This window comes from Zingiber officinale, chromosome 10A (genome assembly GCF_018446385.1).
Source record: "Zingiber officinale cultivar Zhangliang chromosome 10A, Zo_v1.1, whole genome shotgun sequence".
In the NCBI taxonomy this organism is placed as follows: domain Eukaryota; kingdom Viridiplantae; phylum Streptophyta; class Magnoliopsida; order Zingiberales; family Zingiberaceae; genus Zingiber; species Zingiber officinale.
The window spans coordinates 51663421-51675995 of NC_056004.1; the positions used below are offsets into that span (position 1 = coordinate 51663421).

A 12575-nucleotide genomic window follows, 5' to 3' on the forward strand; every position below is an offset into this window, starting at 1 on the left:
GAATTCTATAAAAAAAAATCCAAATTTAATTAAAAATTATAAACAAATAAATATAATTTAACAAATATATATCTAAAGCTACGAGAACACTAAAATGTGCTTGCAAATAGAGAACTACGGAGGCAAGAGAAATATCGTAGACAAATCATACTCGAAGATTAGTATTGACATGCAATGTAACAAGTACATAATTAAACAATATTTGAAGCCTCGATAGTTTCTACGACCGCTATACAAAATATAAATGCGGGTATATAAAATAGTATTTGTGATTTATCTATAAATTCTGTTCTTATATGAACACTGAACGTCAATAGTTGATCAAGGAAAAATAGTTGAGAAGGAATTGTGAAACAGACAAGATATCATGAAAATCAATTTATGAGAGTAGATTAGGAAGAAAATCTCATGTAAATATTTTTATTTTAATAAATAATATTTATATTCCTTATAAAAAAAGAACTTCAAAAATCTACTTGAAAAAAATGGAAGCATTTTAACAATTTTAGATTTTTTAAAATTTAAATATGAAATTTAAGATTGCTAGGCATTCTTTCTAAACATAAAATCGATTATTTTGAAAAAATAAAAATATTGGGACAAATTAAAAAGTTTTACATTTAGGAAAAGAAACAGGAGGTTTTAGAAAAGTTGGAAGGTTAAACTGGGGAGTTAGAAAATTTCAAGGAAGTTGAACTTTTTTTTTAAATTATGGGATGAAATTGAAAATAAAACAATTGAGAGTGGTAATTAAAAAATAAAAAATATAATATTGAAAACATCCGGTGCTAATTGAAATATTCAATATTGAGAAAACATTGTTAAAATAGGGCAACATTTCTTTGTTGTTTCCCCAACCTCCAGCTTCATCTCCGGTGACACGTCGACCGTCCTTCCACTGCCTCCTCCGTCGGCGACGACCTCGACTCTCTCCTCGTCTCTTTCTCCTCCGCCTCTTTTCCTCCATCTTCGCAAGAAGTTCACAGGTGTGTTTCTCATCTCCAACTAGATTTCGATCGGTGTTGCGAGATACCACCACCGATTGATCCTTGAGATCTCTTCATCTCATCAGATTCTGTTTTAAATCCACCTTTTGCCACACACTTCTCTTCATGCTTCTAGCACCATCTCCGAGAAATCGGGGAACCTCTGACTGGCCACGGCTGAGTTTTCAGACTATGAATATCATCCTATTAGTCAAGAGTTGTGATGCTTTCATGATTTGCGCACTTCTGATTTTTGTTTCCTGTCATTGTACAAGTAAGGAGAAGCGAAACGAAGAAGGGATGAAGGGATTTACGAGGTTACTCACAAGATCCTATCTTGCTGGTAGGGCACAAAAGCCAAGTTCAAGTTTGTTGAGAGGAGGGAGCGCATATTATCTCCATTCTTCCCGTCATGTGGTCTCCTCTGCATCAATCCCCCTTTCCCTTCAAAACCAGTGGATGATTTCACGAAATCCATACGACTCTTGGCGCTTGGCTCCATGGATTGGGTTTGGAGGTGAGACTTTTCTCTATTTTCCCCTAAGAGATTATTTGTTCAAAAAAATTTGCATTGGCGTATAGACAAATTGTGAGGTGTCCTCATTGTAAAATAGAAGTAGAAAAATTAGGTTCCTTATTCAGTCAAAAGAACCTAGGCTTACATATTTTCAAATATAAGATATTTTTTCAAAAGAAACAACTAGATAAGGAATTACTAAGAACAAATAAGGAAAACAACAATATAAAGAAGAAGATGAAAGACATTGTATCAAAGCTTGTGATTTGTTTATCAAAACACTAGAGAAAAAAACATACATACCGCAAAATCTTGATTGTATTGTAAACATAATTCGGTTGGATTAAATCATTTTTATCATTCAATATTTTTAACTTTAGTTTAGTGTTGACTAGATATCTGCCAACTATAGTATATATATACATTATACAATGAGCTAATCATATGTAGCTTGCATACACTTTTAAAATCTTTATTGGTCAAATAACCATTAGCAACTTGACATTTGAAAAGTGATATCTCATCTTTAGTAAAATTGTCGAATAGATCATGTGTTTCTTGTGTGTGTTGTCTCTTCATAGAACTCGTTGCTTCATGCTAACTTAATGCCTTATTTTTACTTAAAGGCAACAATTGCCAATCAACATGCATGTATAATAGGCCAACCAAGTCTATAAAATTAGAGAGACGCTATACTTAATGCCTTATTTTTTACTTTATTTAATTATCTAAGGAAGAGATTTTTAATAAGCTACACAAGAAAGGTTGGTTTGATTTGAACTTTCTGTTTGGCTTGTTTGGCTCGCTTGGTCATTTGGTTTATCAAGTTTCGCCAAGTGGACCAAATATATTAGGTAGTTTGCTTCACTCATTTGAAAGGGAGAGTTGGGTAGATCGATCATGCTTAATGGACCCTGAGCTAGGCATGCTAAATGGATCTAGGTATTGGATGGATTGATTTGCTCTAAAGGGTGTAGGTGAATTAAGTAGGCAGAGGTGGACAAATTAAACGATCTAATTAGAACAAACTAAGAGGAACAACTAGGACAAATAGGCTAGACTGCATAGATAAATGGGATGGGTTTGACGAATTATGTTTAACAAGCAAACCAATTAATTGGGTTGAAATTGTTAAACAAGGTGTTTTGGTCTTCTGGAGTTATTCCTTGTCCATTGCATAGAATGTCCCTTGTCTATTTTTAGACATTCTATAAGGCAAACATAGGAATAGTTATTCTATGGTAATTTTATTTCATAAACCAAACTAAGGAATAAAATAGAAGGCATTCCATTCCTTCTCTCTTCCATTGAGTGCACCAAACACATCACAAGTTGTTAAATTGGTGAGGTTCCATTATGAATCTTTCTTCTTTGCTAAAATATTCAAGAGAATTAGTATAACATTCAGTTACATTGTTGAACTAACATTTTTATAACTTTTGAATTATACATATAGGTTTTTTTGTTATCTTGTAGACCTTCATTGATCAATAAGCTTTAGAAAGTGCACCTATTCGTAGTTTTAAGTAGTTGAATTTCATGTAAGTTAATGTGCCATGGAATCTCTATTGCAAATTGTCATGCCCTACACAAGCTAGGTTTGTTGTGAAATTAGCTTCGCTTACCCCCTAAAACTATATACAAAACCTAATTAAACTAATTAAATGCATGCCTTTGTAGAAATTCCATTCGTATTTTGTGCAAATCTTAGCAAATAACTTTGAGGTGAAAAAAAAACATAAAAATGCAAAGTGAGTATACAGGAAAGATATTAATGAATTTGATCTTCATTAAAAGATTAAACTAATCTAATAACTTATAATTTATTTTACAACTTTAAGATCTCATTTATTTATTTTTAATATATATGTATAGTCAACTATTTTTTTCAATTATTTGTTAACAGTGAGTTACAACTATTATCATAAGCTTTTATCACAACAATAACAACAACCAAATTTTTATCCCATTAAGTGGGGTCGGTTATATGAATCTTCCTATGCCATTGAGCTTGATCCCCTATTATATCTCTATTTATATTTAAGAGAATTTTATCCTAATTTATCATTGCTAACTAAGGTTTTTTTTATCTCTTGCTTCTTCTATTTATGTGCATATTTGTCATAGGCTTACATAGCCTAATTATGACATTTATTGGACACCTAAGTACATGTCTGCATTATTTTAAATGTGTTTCTTAATATGTGCTACTTTGTTCTCTCTCTAATATTCTCATTTTTTATCGGTTCATCCTTGTATGTTCATACATTCACCTAACATTCTCTTCTTTGCGGCTGTCATCTTTTGATATGTGGTCGCTTCATAGTTCAATATTTAGTTTCATATGATATAATAGGTCTAACTATCATTTTATAAAACTCCCTTTAAACTTTAGAGGTACTTTATAATCACAAAGAACACCCGTCATCCTCCATTTTAACCATCCTACTTATATTCTATGTAAAACAACTCTGTCAACCACTTCATCCTTTTGCAAAAATGATCCTAGATAGTTAAAGCTCTTATTTAAATGTAACTCATCATCTTCTAGTATAACAATTGCATTTATTTGTACATTACCAAACTTAAATTTCATATATTATATTTTTACTCTACTTAATTTAAAACCTTTTACTTTGAGTGTTTCTAGCTTAAATTCCAACTTAGTATTTACTCCTTCACTTGTTTCATTGATCAAAATAATATCATTTGCAAATAACATGCATCATGGTAACTTATTTGGGATGTATCCAATAAGTTCATTATGACTAATATAAAAAGGTATGGACTTAGAGGATGTACTTATTATATTTTCATATATATCCTTAATTGTTTTAATATACACTACAATAACATCTTTCTTTTCTAGAATTTTCTATATAATTTTCCTCGGGACTTTTTAAACTCAATAAATACCATATGTAAGTCTTGCTTCTTTTCTTGATACACTTTTCAATTAGTTTTTCTGAGAAAATGTATAGCTTCTATTGCTGATCTTTTATGCATGAATCTAAATTAATTTTTTGTCACGTTAGCCTCCTTAATTTGATTGGTAGTACGTTTTTTTAAAGTTTCATAGTATGACTCATTAACTTAATGTCTCTTTAATTTACACAATTTTGTGCATTTCCATTATTTTTATATGAGAATTAGTGTACTTACCTTCCATCGATCATGCATTTTCTTTATTTTCAATATTAGGTTTAATGAGTTCGTAAGCTATATACTCTATTTTCCCAGGCATTTTCATAACTCATTTGAATGTTATTCAGTCCAACCCTTTTTATTTTGGGTTTTATTTAACACTTTATCTATTTGTAAAGTTTAAATTCTTAGATAAAAATTTAAATTTCTTAGTGTTCTAAATGACGCTTGAGGCGGCCGCCTAAGCAACCCCTAGGCGGCGCCTAGGTGGGAGGCGGACATCACCTGCTCTGGTTTTGGCGAAGGTGGCCTTTTATGGTGGTCAAAGCAATAGTAGATTAAAAAAACCCTTCGGTGCTTTGATTTAAAAAAACTCACCTCCTTTCGCCTTGAGCTGTCGCAACTGCCGTCGTTATCACTGCTGCCACTCGTTGTTGTTGATATCATCGCTCGTTGCTTGTCATTAGGTTAAGCTTTTATATATATTGAAATCTTGTCTCATTTCGTCTGGATTGGTGGCATACGCAGGTGTCAGTGCGCCACAACACCTTGCCTGAGCTCGACGACAAGTTTCAACCCGTCGCGCGGGCCCAAACACGTCACTCGAGCCTGGCAACGGGCTCGGACGCGTCATTCGAGCCAGATGACAAGAGCTCGGTGACTCGTCCGGACCTATTGCCCTGCCAGGCGAGGCGTCCGGCGATGCCCAGGTCTGGCAAGGCGTCCATTGCACGAGGCCTCCTAGGCATGAAGTCGAAAATTTGAAACTTAGGTTTTTTCTTTTAACTTAGGGTTTAATCAAGTACTTTAGATTAATAATTTTAATCAATTCCTAGCTGTGATTGGGTTAAGCTTATTTAAATTATTCTATTAATATAATATATATATTTAAAATATTATTATTTTTATAAAAATTTGCAGATTAACTAATTTATATTTAGTTAATATATTTTATATTTAGTTAATATATTTTATATTTAGTTATTAATATGGTTATTAATTTTTATTAATATTATGTATGAAAATAGTAAAAGAAATTCAACCGCAGCGGTTGAGGCAGTAGTTGGTCACTAACTTCCCTGCCACTGCCTACCCATGTACTCTAACCTATTTAAGTTTCATAAGTTAAATTGGTATCTAAATCTTTATTAAAAAATGGATGCTCATTTATTTTCTCATTCTTCACTAGTAGTCTATTGATGCATTTTATTTGAATAAAATTCATTATTTTTCTCTTTCACTTAACTATTTTTAGATGTACTTTTCCTCTTCTGTTTCTTAGCTATTGCATACTTTTTTAAGTTTTCTTCGTTCTTAAGTGTACGGTAACTTATAGGCAGTTTTGTAATCCACCACTTTCTCCTATAATTCCTCATTCTACCATCAAAATTTTTTATTTGGTGCTATTTATCTTTTTAATTTATTGAGTACACTCTTGCCTATCGTTTTCAAATTTGATACCATCTTATCCCATGTTATCGCCCAATCACTATGTATTTCTCCTAATATTTGTACTCCGATCATCTCCTTAAAAATATTTGGCTTCCTATCTTTTAACTTCCGCCACTTGAGCGTAGGAGCCATGCATATTTTTTTTTCTATTGGAAGTATTCTTGAGGCGCTTATCTATGGGTGGTTAAATTTTTTCTAGGCATGCTCTTACAATCTCTATAATTTTTTATTATAAAAAAGTCAATTTAGAACTTATTGTTCTCACTTTAAACTGTAACTTGATGTTCTTCTTGGAAAATGTATTAACTATTATAAGTTTATATGCTATTGCGAAATCCAATATAACTTTTCCTTAATTTATTGGTCTAAAGCATGACCTCGATGCACCCTTTTATATTCGATTTTTCGTGTCTATTTAAATCTCCTATTAAAATCATCTTCTTTGTTGGAAATGTTTTGTATGACTTTATCTTCGTCTTCCCAAAACCTATATTTAACATCTTCACCTAATTCTACTTAAGGTACATATATACTAATTATATTAATAGTTTTTTTACTACAACTATTTTTAGAGTTATAATTCTATATCTCTTTCTAACTACTACTTCATCTTTTAAAGAATTGTCTATAATAATACATACTCTATTTTCTTGTTTTATTCTTTGTAGTGTACCATAATTTAAAATTTGAATTTTCTATAACTTTGCTATCTCCCCTACCCATATAGCCCTTTATAAATACAAAAAATTAATTCTTTTTCTAATTATCGCATCTACTACTTCATTGCTTTGATACTAAGTGTTCTTATGTTCCATGTTGTAAATAGATAATCAATATTCTTATAGGGTTTGAGAACTTATGCATATTTAATACTAACTTAAGTTCTTATGAAAATGTAGCTATCCTTGTCGGACCTGTAACGCATTCCTTTTGGGAGCAACATAGTATTAACATAATAGTCTGATAGATCCATACATAACATTTGCCTTATTTGAAGTTGGCTTACAACCTAACACAATCCTCTATTCGGTCTTGTAATCGGGCCGTGACCGATTAATCTTTTATCACAAATTAAGATAATATTTAATTATCATTTTCTCTTAAGTCTTTATTGATAAATCTATCACCAATAATAAAATTTTAATAAATTCATCACGAATAAATCATTAAAAAGTGAATCATTGGAGCTAGAGTTTTTAGAATGTGATAACATGTATGTGCCAAGGCCCTCACCGTTATACAATAATATAATATCCATGTGCAAATAAATCGCGATTGTGAGGGAACATTCATTACCACAACCTTATATGGGCAGTTATAACTCTAGATTATATAAGTTTAGGCTTAATGTTTTCACTTTTTAGTATTTTTTTTTAATTTAAAATTATTATTATTTCACTCAAATCTTTACACTAAACCACAATTATTCTCTTCTAAATTTACATCTTATTAGCTAGTATGAACAAGTAAATTGAATTAGTTTTTTAAATATAAGTTATGGTAATTTAATTGTATATTAGCATCTAGTCTACATATATGAGGTATTCATTATAAATGTATACATATGAACATCTAAGGCAACATATAACATGGAAAGTAAAATCTGTTGAAGATCATTTTAATTCTTAAAAATAAAGCTTCTCATGTTAAACATAGCCACCCATATATGTTAAATACTAAAAGAAAATCAATTATTTAACCCCTCAATAGTTTAATTTATTTCAAACTTATTTCACTATTTTAAATTTCATTTAAGGAAACATAGAAGGAAATCAATAGATAGCTTTACCCTAGAATGAAGAAATCCTCATGTATCCATTGACTATAGAACCTCAAAAGTAAATTACATGTGGTGGTGATTTCTTCACTTGAGATGTGTAAATTTATTTTTTGACTTCCTCACATGATTCTTATACATGAATAACGGATAAAATGGATTACCTATTTTGCTATAAACCTTTTTGAAAAATGAGATTAAAATAATATTTTAAATGATGAAATAGTTTTAAAATAAATTAAATCATCGAGTAGTTAAATAATTGATTTTCTTTTCATCTTATATGTGGACAATAGGGATTAACATTGGGACAGATTATTTTTAAAAAATTAAAATGATACTTTGAATATTCTTTACTTATTTCATTATACTAATTTACCTCCAATGTTCTTTTTTAGCTTAGATTCTGATACTTGTATTTTATAATGAATATCTCTTATATCTAAGCTAGATGCTAATACACAATTAAATTAGCATAACTTATATTAAAAAATTGATTAAAGTTAGTTGTTCTGATTAATCGATAAATATACATCTAGAGTAGAGGAATTGTGGTGTAAATATTTAAAGTGAAATAATAATGATTTTAAGTGAAGTGAAAGAAGTATCATAAAATAAAAATTTAAATCTAACCTTATACTAGAGTACTTGACTTAGTAGCAAGTGGTCGCTTGTAGATAAGATTTGTTTATGGACATTATAGTGTTGTATATTATTAGTAAGGGCTATGACCCATACGTCAAATAACATAATTATACTCTAAGCTTCTTAGCTCTAGTGATTCATTGCATAGTGATTTGTTAGAGATATATTATTAATGACAAATTTATTAGTGGAGATTTAAAAGATAATAACAATAACCAAGCTTTTATCCCACCAAATGAGATTTACTATATGGATCTTTTTACACCATTGAACTTGATCTCCTATTATATCATCATTTATATTTAAATAAATTTTATCCTCTTTGATTATTGTTAAGTAATGCTTCTTTGGTCTCTTCCTTAATTCATCTACGTATTTGTTACGGTCTCACATTGCTTAACTGTGATATTTATTAGTTGCTAAATACATGTTCATATCATTTTAAAAGCTCTCTTGGCGTTTTCCCTTAATAGATGTAACTTTAACTTTCTCTCTAATGTTCTCGTATGTCCATAGACCCATCTTAACATTCTTATTTATGTGATTCTCACATTCTGCTTGTTTGCTCGATTCATAGCTTAACATTTAGCTCTATATAATATATATAGCATGTTTAACTATCGTTTTGTAATTTTTTTAAAGCTTTAAAAACACTTTATAATCATAAAAAAACATCCAATACCCTCCTCCATTTCAATTATCTTAACTTCATCCTTTTACAAAAACGAACCTAGATACTTAAAGCTCTTAGTTATGATAACTTATTATCTCCTATCTTAACAATTGCCGTACTATGCCTACTACAATTAAATTTAAATTTCAAATATTCTGATTTTACTCTACTAAGTCTAAAATCTTTTGCTTTTACTTTTAATAGCTTAGCATTTCTTTATGTGTCTCATATGCAAACAAGATGCATCGTGGTCCAACGAATTCATCCATGACTAGTGTAAAAATATGGACTTAGAGCCGATCAATAATGTAATTCTATTTTTATAGGAAACACATTGATTAATTTGCCTGAAGTCTTTCACTCTCGTTATTACATCCTTATACATATCCTTAAATGTTTCAATTTATGCTATGCTAATACCTTTCATTTTTAAAATTTTTCACATAATTTTTCTTGAAATTCTATCAATAACTCATAACTATTTTGACATTAATAAATATCATGTGTAAGTTATACTTTTTTTTTTTATATTTTTCAATCAGTTGTTTGAGAAGATGAACTTTTAGACATGAATCCAAATTGATTTTTTTTTTTGTTACATTGATATCTTTTCTTAATCTTTTTTCTATCACTCTTTTTCATAGTTTCATAGTATGACTCATTAACTTAATGACTATAATTCACATAATTTTGTACTTTTGAATTGTTTGAAAAGAAAATGATTATAAAAATATTTTAATTTGTGATAAAAGATGATAATAATAATTGACTTTAAATGTTGATACATAGTTGAAAAGGAAATTAATAGTAAATTGTGATTATCTTTTAATCATTAATTTTATGCACATCTTTTCTATATATCCATGTTCTAAGCTTTTGATCTCAAGTTATTGTAGTTCATGCATAGAAAGCGAAGCTAGGCTTCACAACTAACCTAGCTCATGTAGGGTGACACAAAATTTTCATTTTTATTCGAAGAAAATTCATGAGGATCCTTATTATTTTTATGTATTTCTTTATTTTTTCTGCGAACTCCTGTTGATAGCCACATTATGGATATCAATTTTGTGCAAGGACTGATTATACAGTTTACCGTGTTACAATGATTCACCTTCTGTTATTCAATAAGCTTTGAAATTTATCTGTTGCATTCTTTTTAGTTAATTGTTAAGATGCTCCTTGTGTGGTAATCCACTTATTGTATGTCTGGGGTGCTAAAATGAGGCATTGGGTGAAATGCTTGCACTGGATCTATTTAATTCATCTTAACAGGTGGAATCATTTCGGTGGAATGGTGGTTCTATTTTATTCACTCCAAGATTTAACATATGGAATGCACAACCTATTTTCAGCAAATAATTTTATATTTTTTTACCCCTGAACAAAACAAACAGGATTTGGGAAATTAGACATTAGTTATGCTTTGATTTTATTCTATAAAATTCATTTTAATTTTGTGAAATCAAACCTCAGAATAGAATCAGCCATTTCTCAGGATTCTTTTATGCTTCCCTTCTTTAGTACATGGTGGCAAAAGGCGAATATGTTCGTCCCAGCGCCCCCGCCAACTCGTCCCAGGGTCAACACGGAGGAAGTAAATTACGGACGACTACTAGCTTTTGGAATAATGACTAGCACATAAGGGAGACATTTACCTCGACTTTGCTGAGATTCGAACCCCAGACCTCATGGTGGTAACACCTCATGCGCTAGCCACTAGACCGTCCCGAGGGGACTTCCCTTCTTTAGTACAGATTTTATTCTTAGTGGATGGTAAGGCAAATTCGCACAAGATGTATTATAAGATATATGATGGGTTTAGAGCAAATTCTCACATCGAGGTGTTATATGCTATGAGATATATAATGGTGTAAAAATCCCTTGGTTTAAGCTTTTGATTAAATTATCTTTTTAATATGATTATATTGGCAGTTCATTGACAAGACTGTTTAACCTTGAAGGTCTGTTGAATTCGTTGCTTATGACTACTTAGGTGCATAAAGGGGTTGTTTTTATCTCATGTTGGGGAGATGTATTAACTTGGCTAATTGAGTTTGATGCATCAGACAGCTCTACCAAATAAGTAATCAATGTATCTCTGTAGTTTTTGGTAGAGTTCGTAGGTTACATGTATGTGCAGGCTGTAGCAGGCTGGATTGTGGGTTTTCTTAATTGAATTTTTTACCAGTGGTCTCTCTTTTGGTGCATTACCTGCATATAATGAACTCACAATGATCATGTCACATTGGTAATGTTGCAGTTGTGAATAATGATTTTGTTTTCTTATAAATTAATTATTTGGTGTCATTTGCCGATTTATGGATGGCTCATTTTGTGATGATTATTTGCACAGGACAGAGGAGGAGCATGTTTATTCAAACAGAGTCAACACCAAATCCATTATCCCTCATGTTTTATCCAGGAAAACCGGTAATGGAAATTGGAAGTTCCGATTTTCCAACCATTCGTGCAGCTATGATTTCACCACTTGCTAAATCATTATTTGGCATCGATGGTTAGTCCTATTTTTTTTCCCTTATTTATTCATTTACTTCCTTTGCTTAAACATTTGTGTATTGGTCGGCTTAACTAGTTGCTGAGGTAATTTGACTTGGTTCCAATTTATGGTTAGATGGTGAGTAGGTTGAGATGATTTGGACATGTTCTAATTTTATAATTTGAAGGATTGAATTTATTAAAAGTTGGATCATGATGATAGTGAAGTGATGTGAGCGCTAGAGGGCGAATAACTTGTTTGCAAATTAAATTACTCTTTTATTAGCAAAATAATAACCGCGTTGTCGTACCACGATTTCAAACTCAATTAAATTATCGAACTCTCTCTATGCTAATGTAACATTGGGATAACTCAAGTCGACTCCTAATGCATGTAACGTTAGGATGATAATTCTTAGGATCGACTTAATGCTTTGAGTTTTTGATATTGTAATTGGGGGTTTGGATTTTAGGTTGCTAAGACTAATGAATGAAAGACATTCTAATATAATCTAAACTACGATTGCAAGAGAATTAAAGGAACCACAAGCATTCAATGAAACCTAATCCACTCTAACCTAATTGCATCCAAATTGATGACAAGAACTTAAAGCATTAAACAAAACAAGCATGCAAGTAATTATACGAATTGAAATGCATTAACTAAAGTAAACAAAGTGTAAGGGGCATTTAAAGAAACACTTGACATGCATAAAAACTAAGCAAGCTAAGATTAAGGTAAGATGGAGATCTCTCTCTTTGATGGTGAATGCGGATTCTGGCGGGGCTCATCGATGCGAATGAATCATCTTTCTAAAATCTGATGAAGAGATGATGTTGACGGAGTGGTGGCGATGAACGGATTACACTTTGTAATCCCTAAGG

The 12575-nt window shown here is 31.0% G+C and overlaps 1 protein-coding gene across 2 annotated transcripts in view; it reads left to right on the forward strand.

Annotated features, from left to right (window-relative positions):
* The first annotated feature begins 824 nt into the window (after window positions 1-824).
* Window positions 825-12575, forward strand: part of LOC122027112 (nifU-like protein 4, mitochondrial) — a 56551-nt gene continuing 44800 nt past the window's right edge. Inside the window, exons 1-3 of one of the 2 annotated variants that reach the window (XM_042585963.1) lie at window positions 825-986; window positions 1262-1503; window positions 11548-11709. In XM_042585963.1, coding sequence (XP_042441897.1) covers window positions 1287-1503; window positions 11548-11709 — 379 coding nt within the window. In that variant the 5' untranslated portion in view covers window positions 825-986; window positions 1262-1286. The remainder of the gene's footprint in view (window positions 987-1261; window positions 1504-11547; window positions 11710-12575) is intronic. The other variant, XM_042585964.1, reaches the window with a different exon arrangement.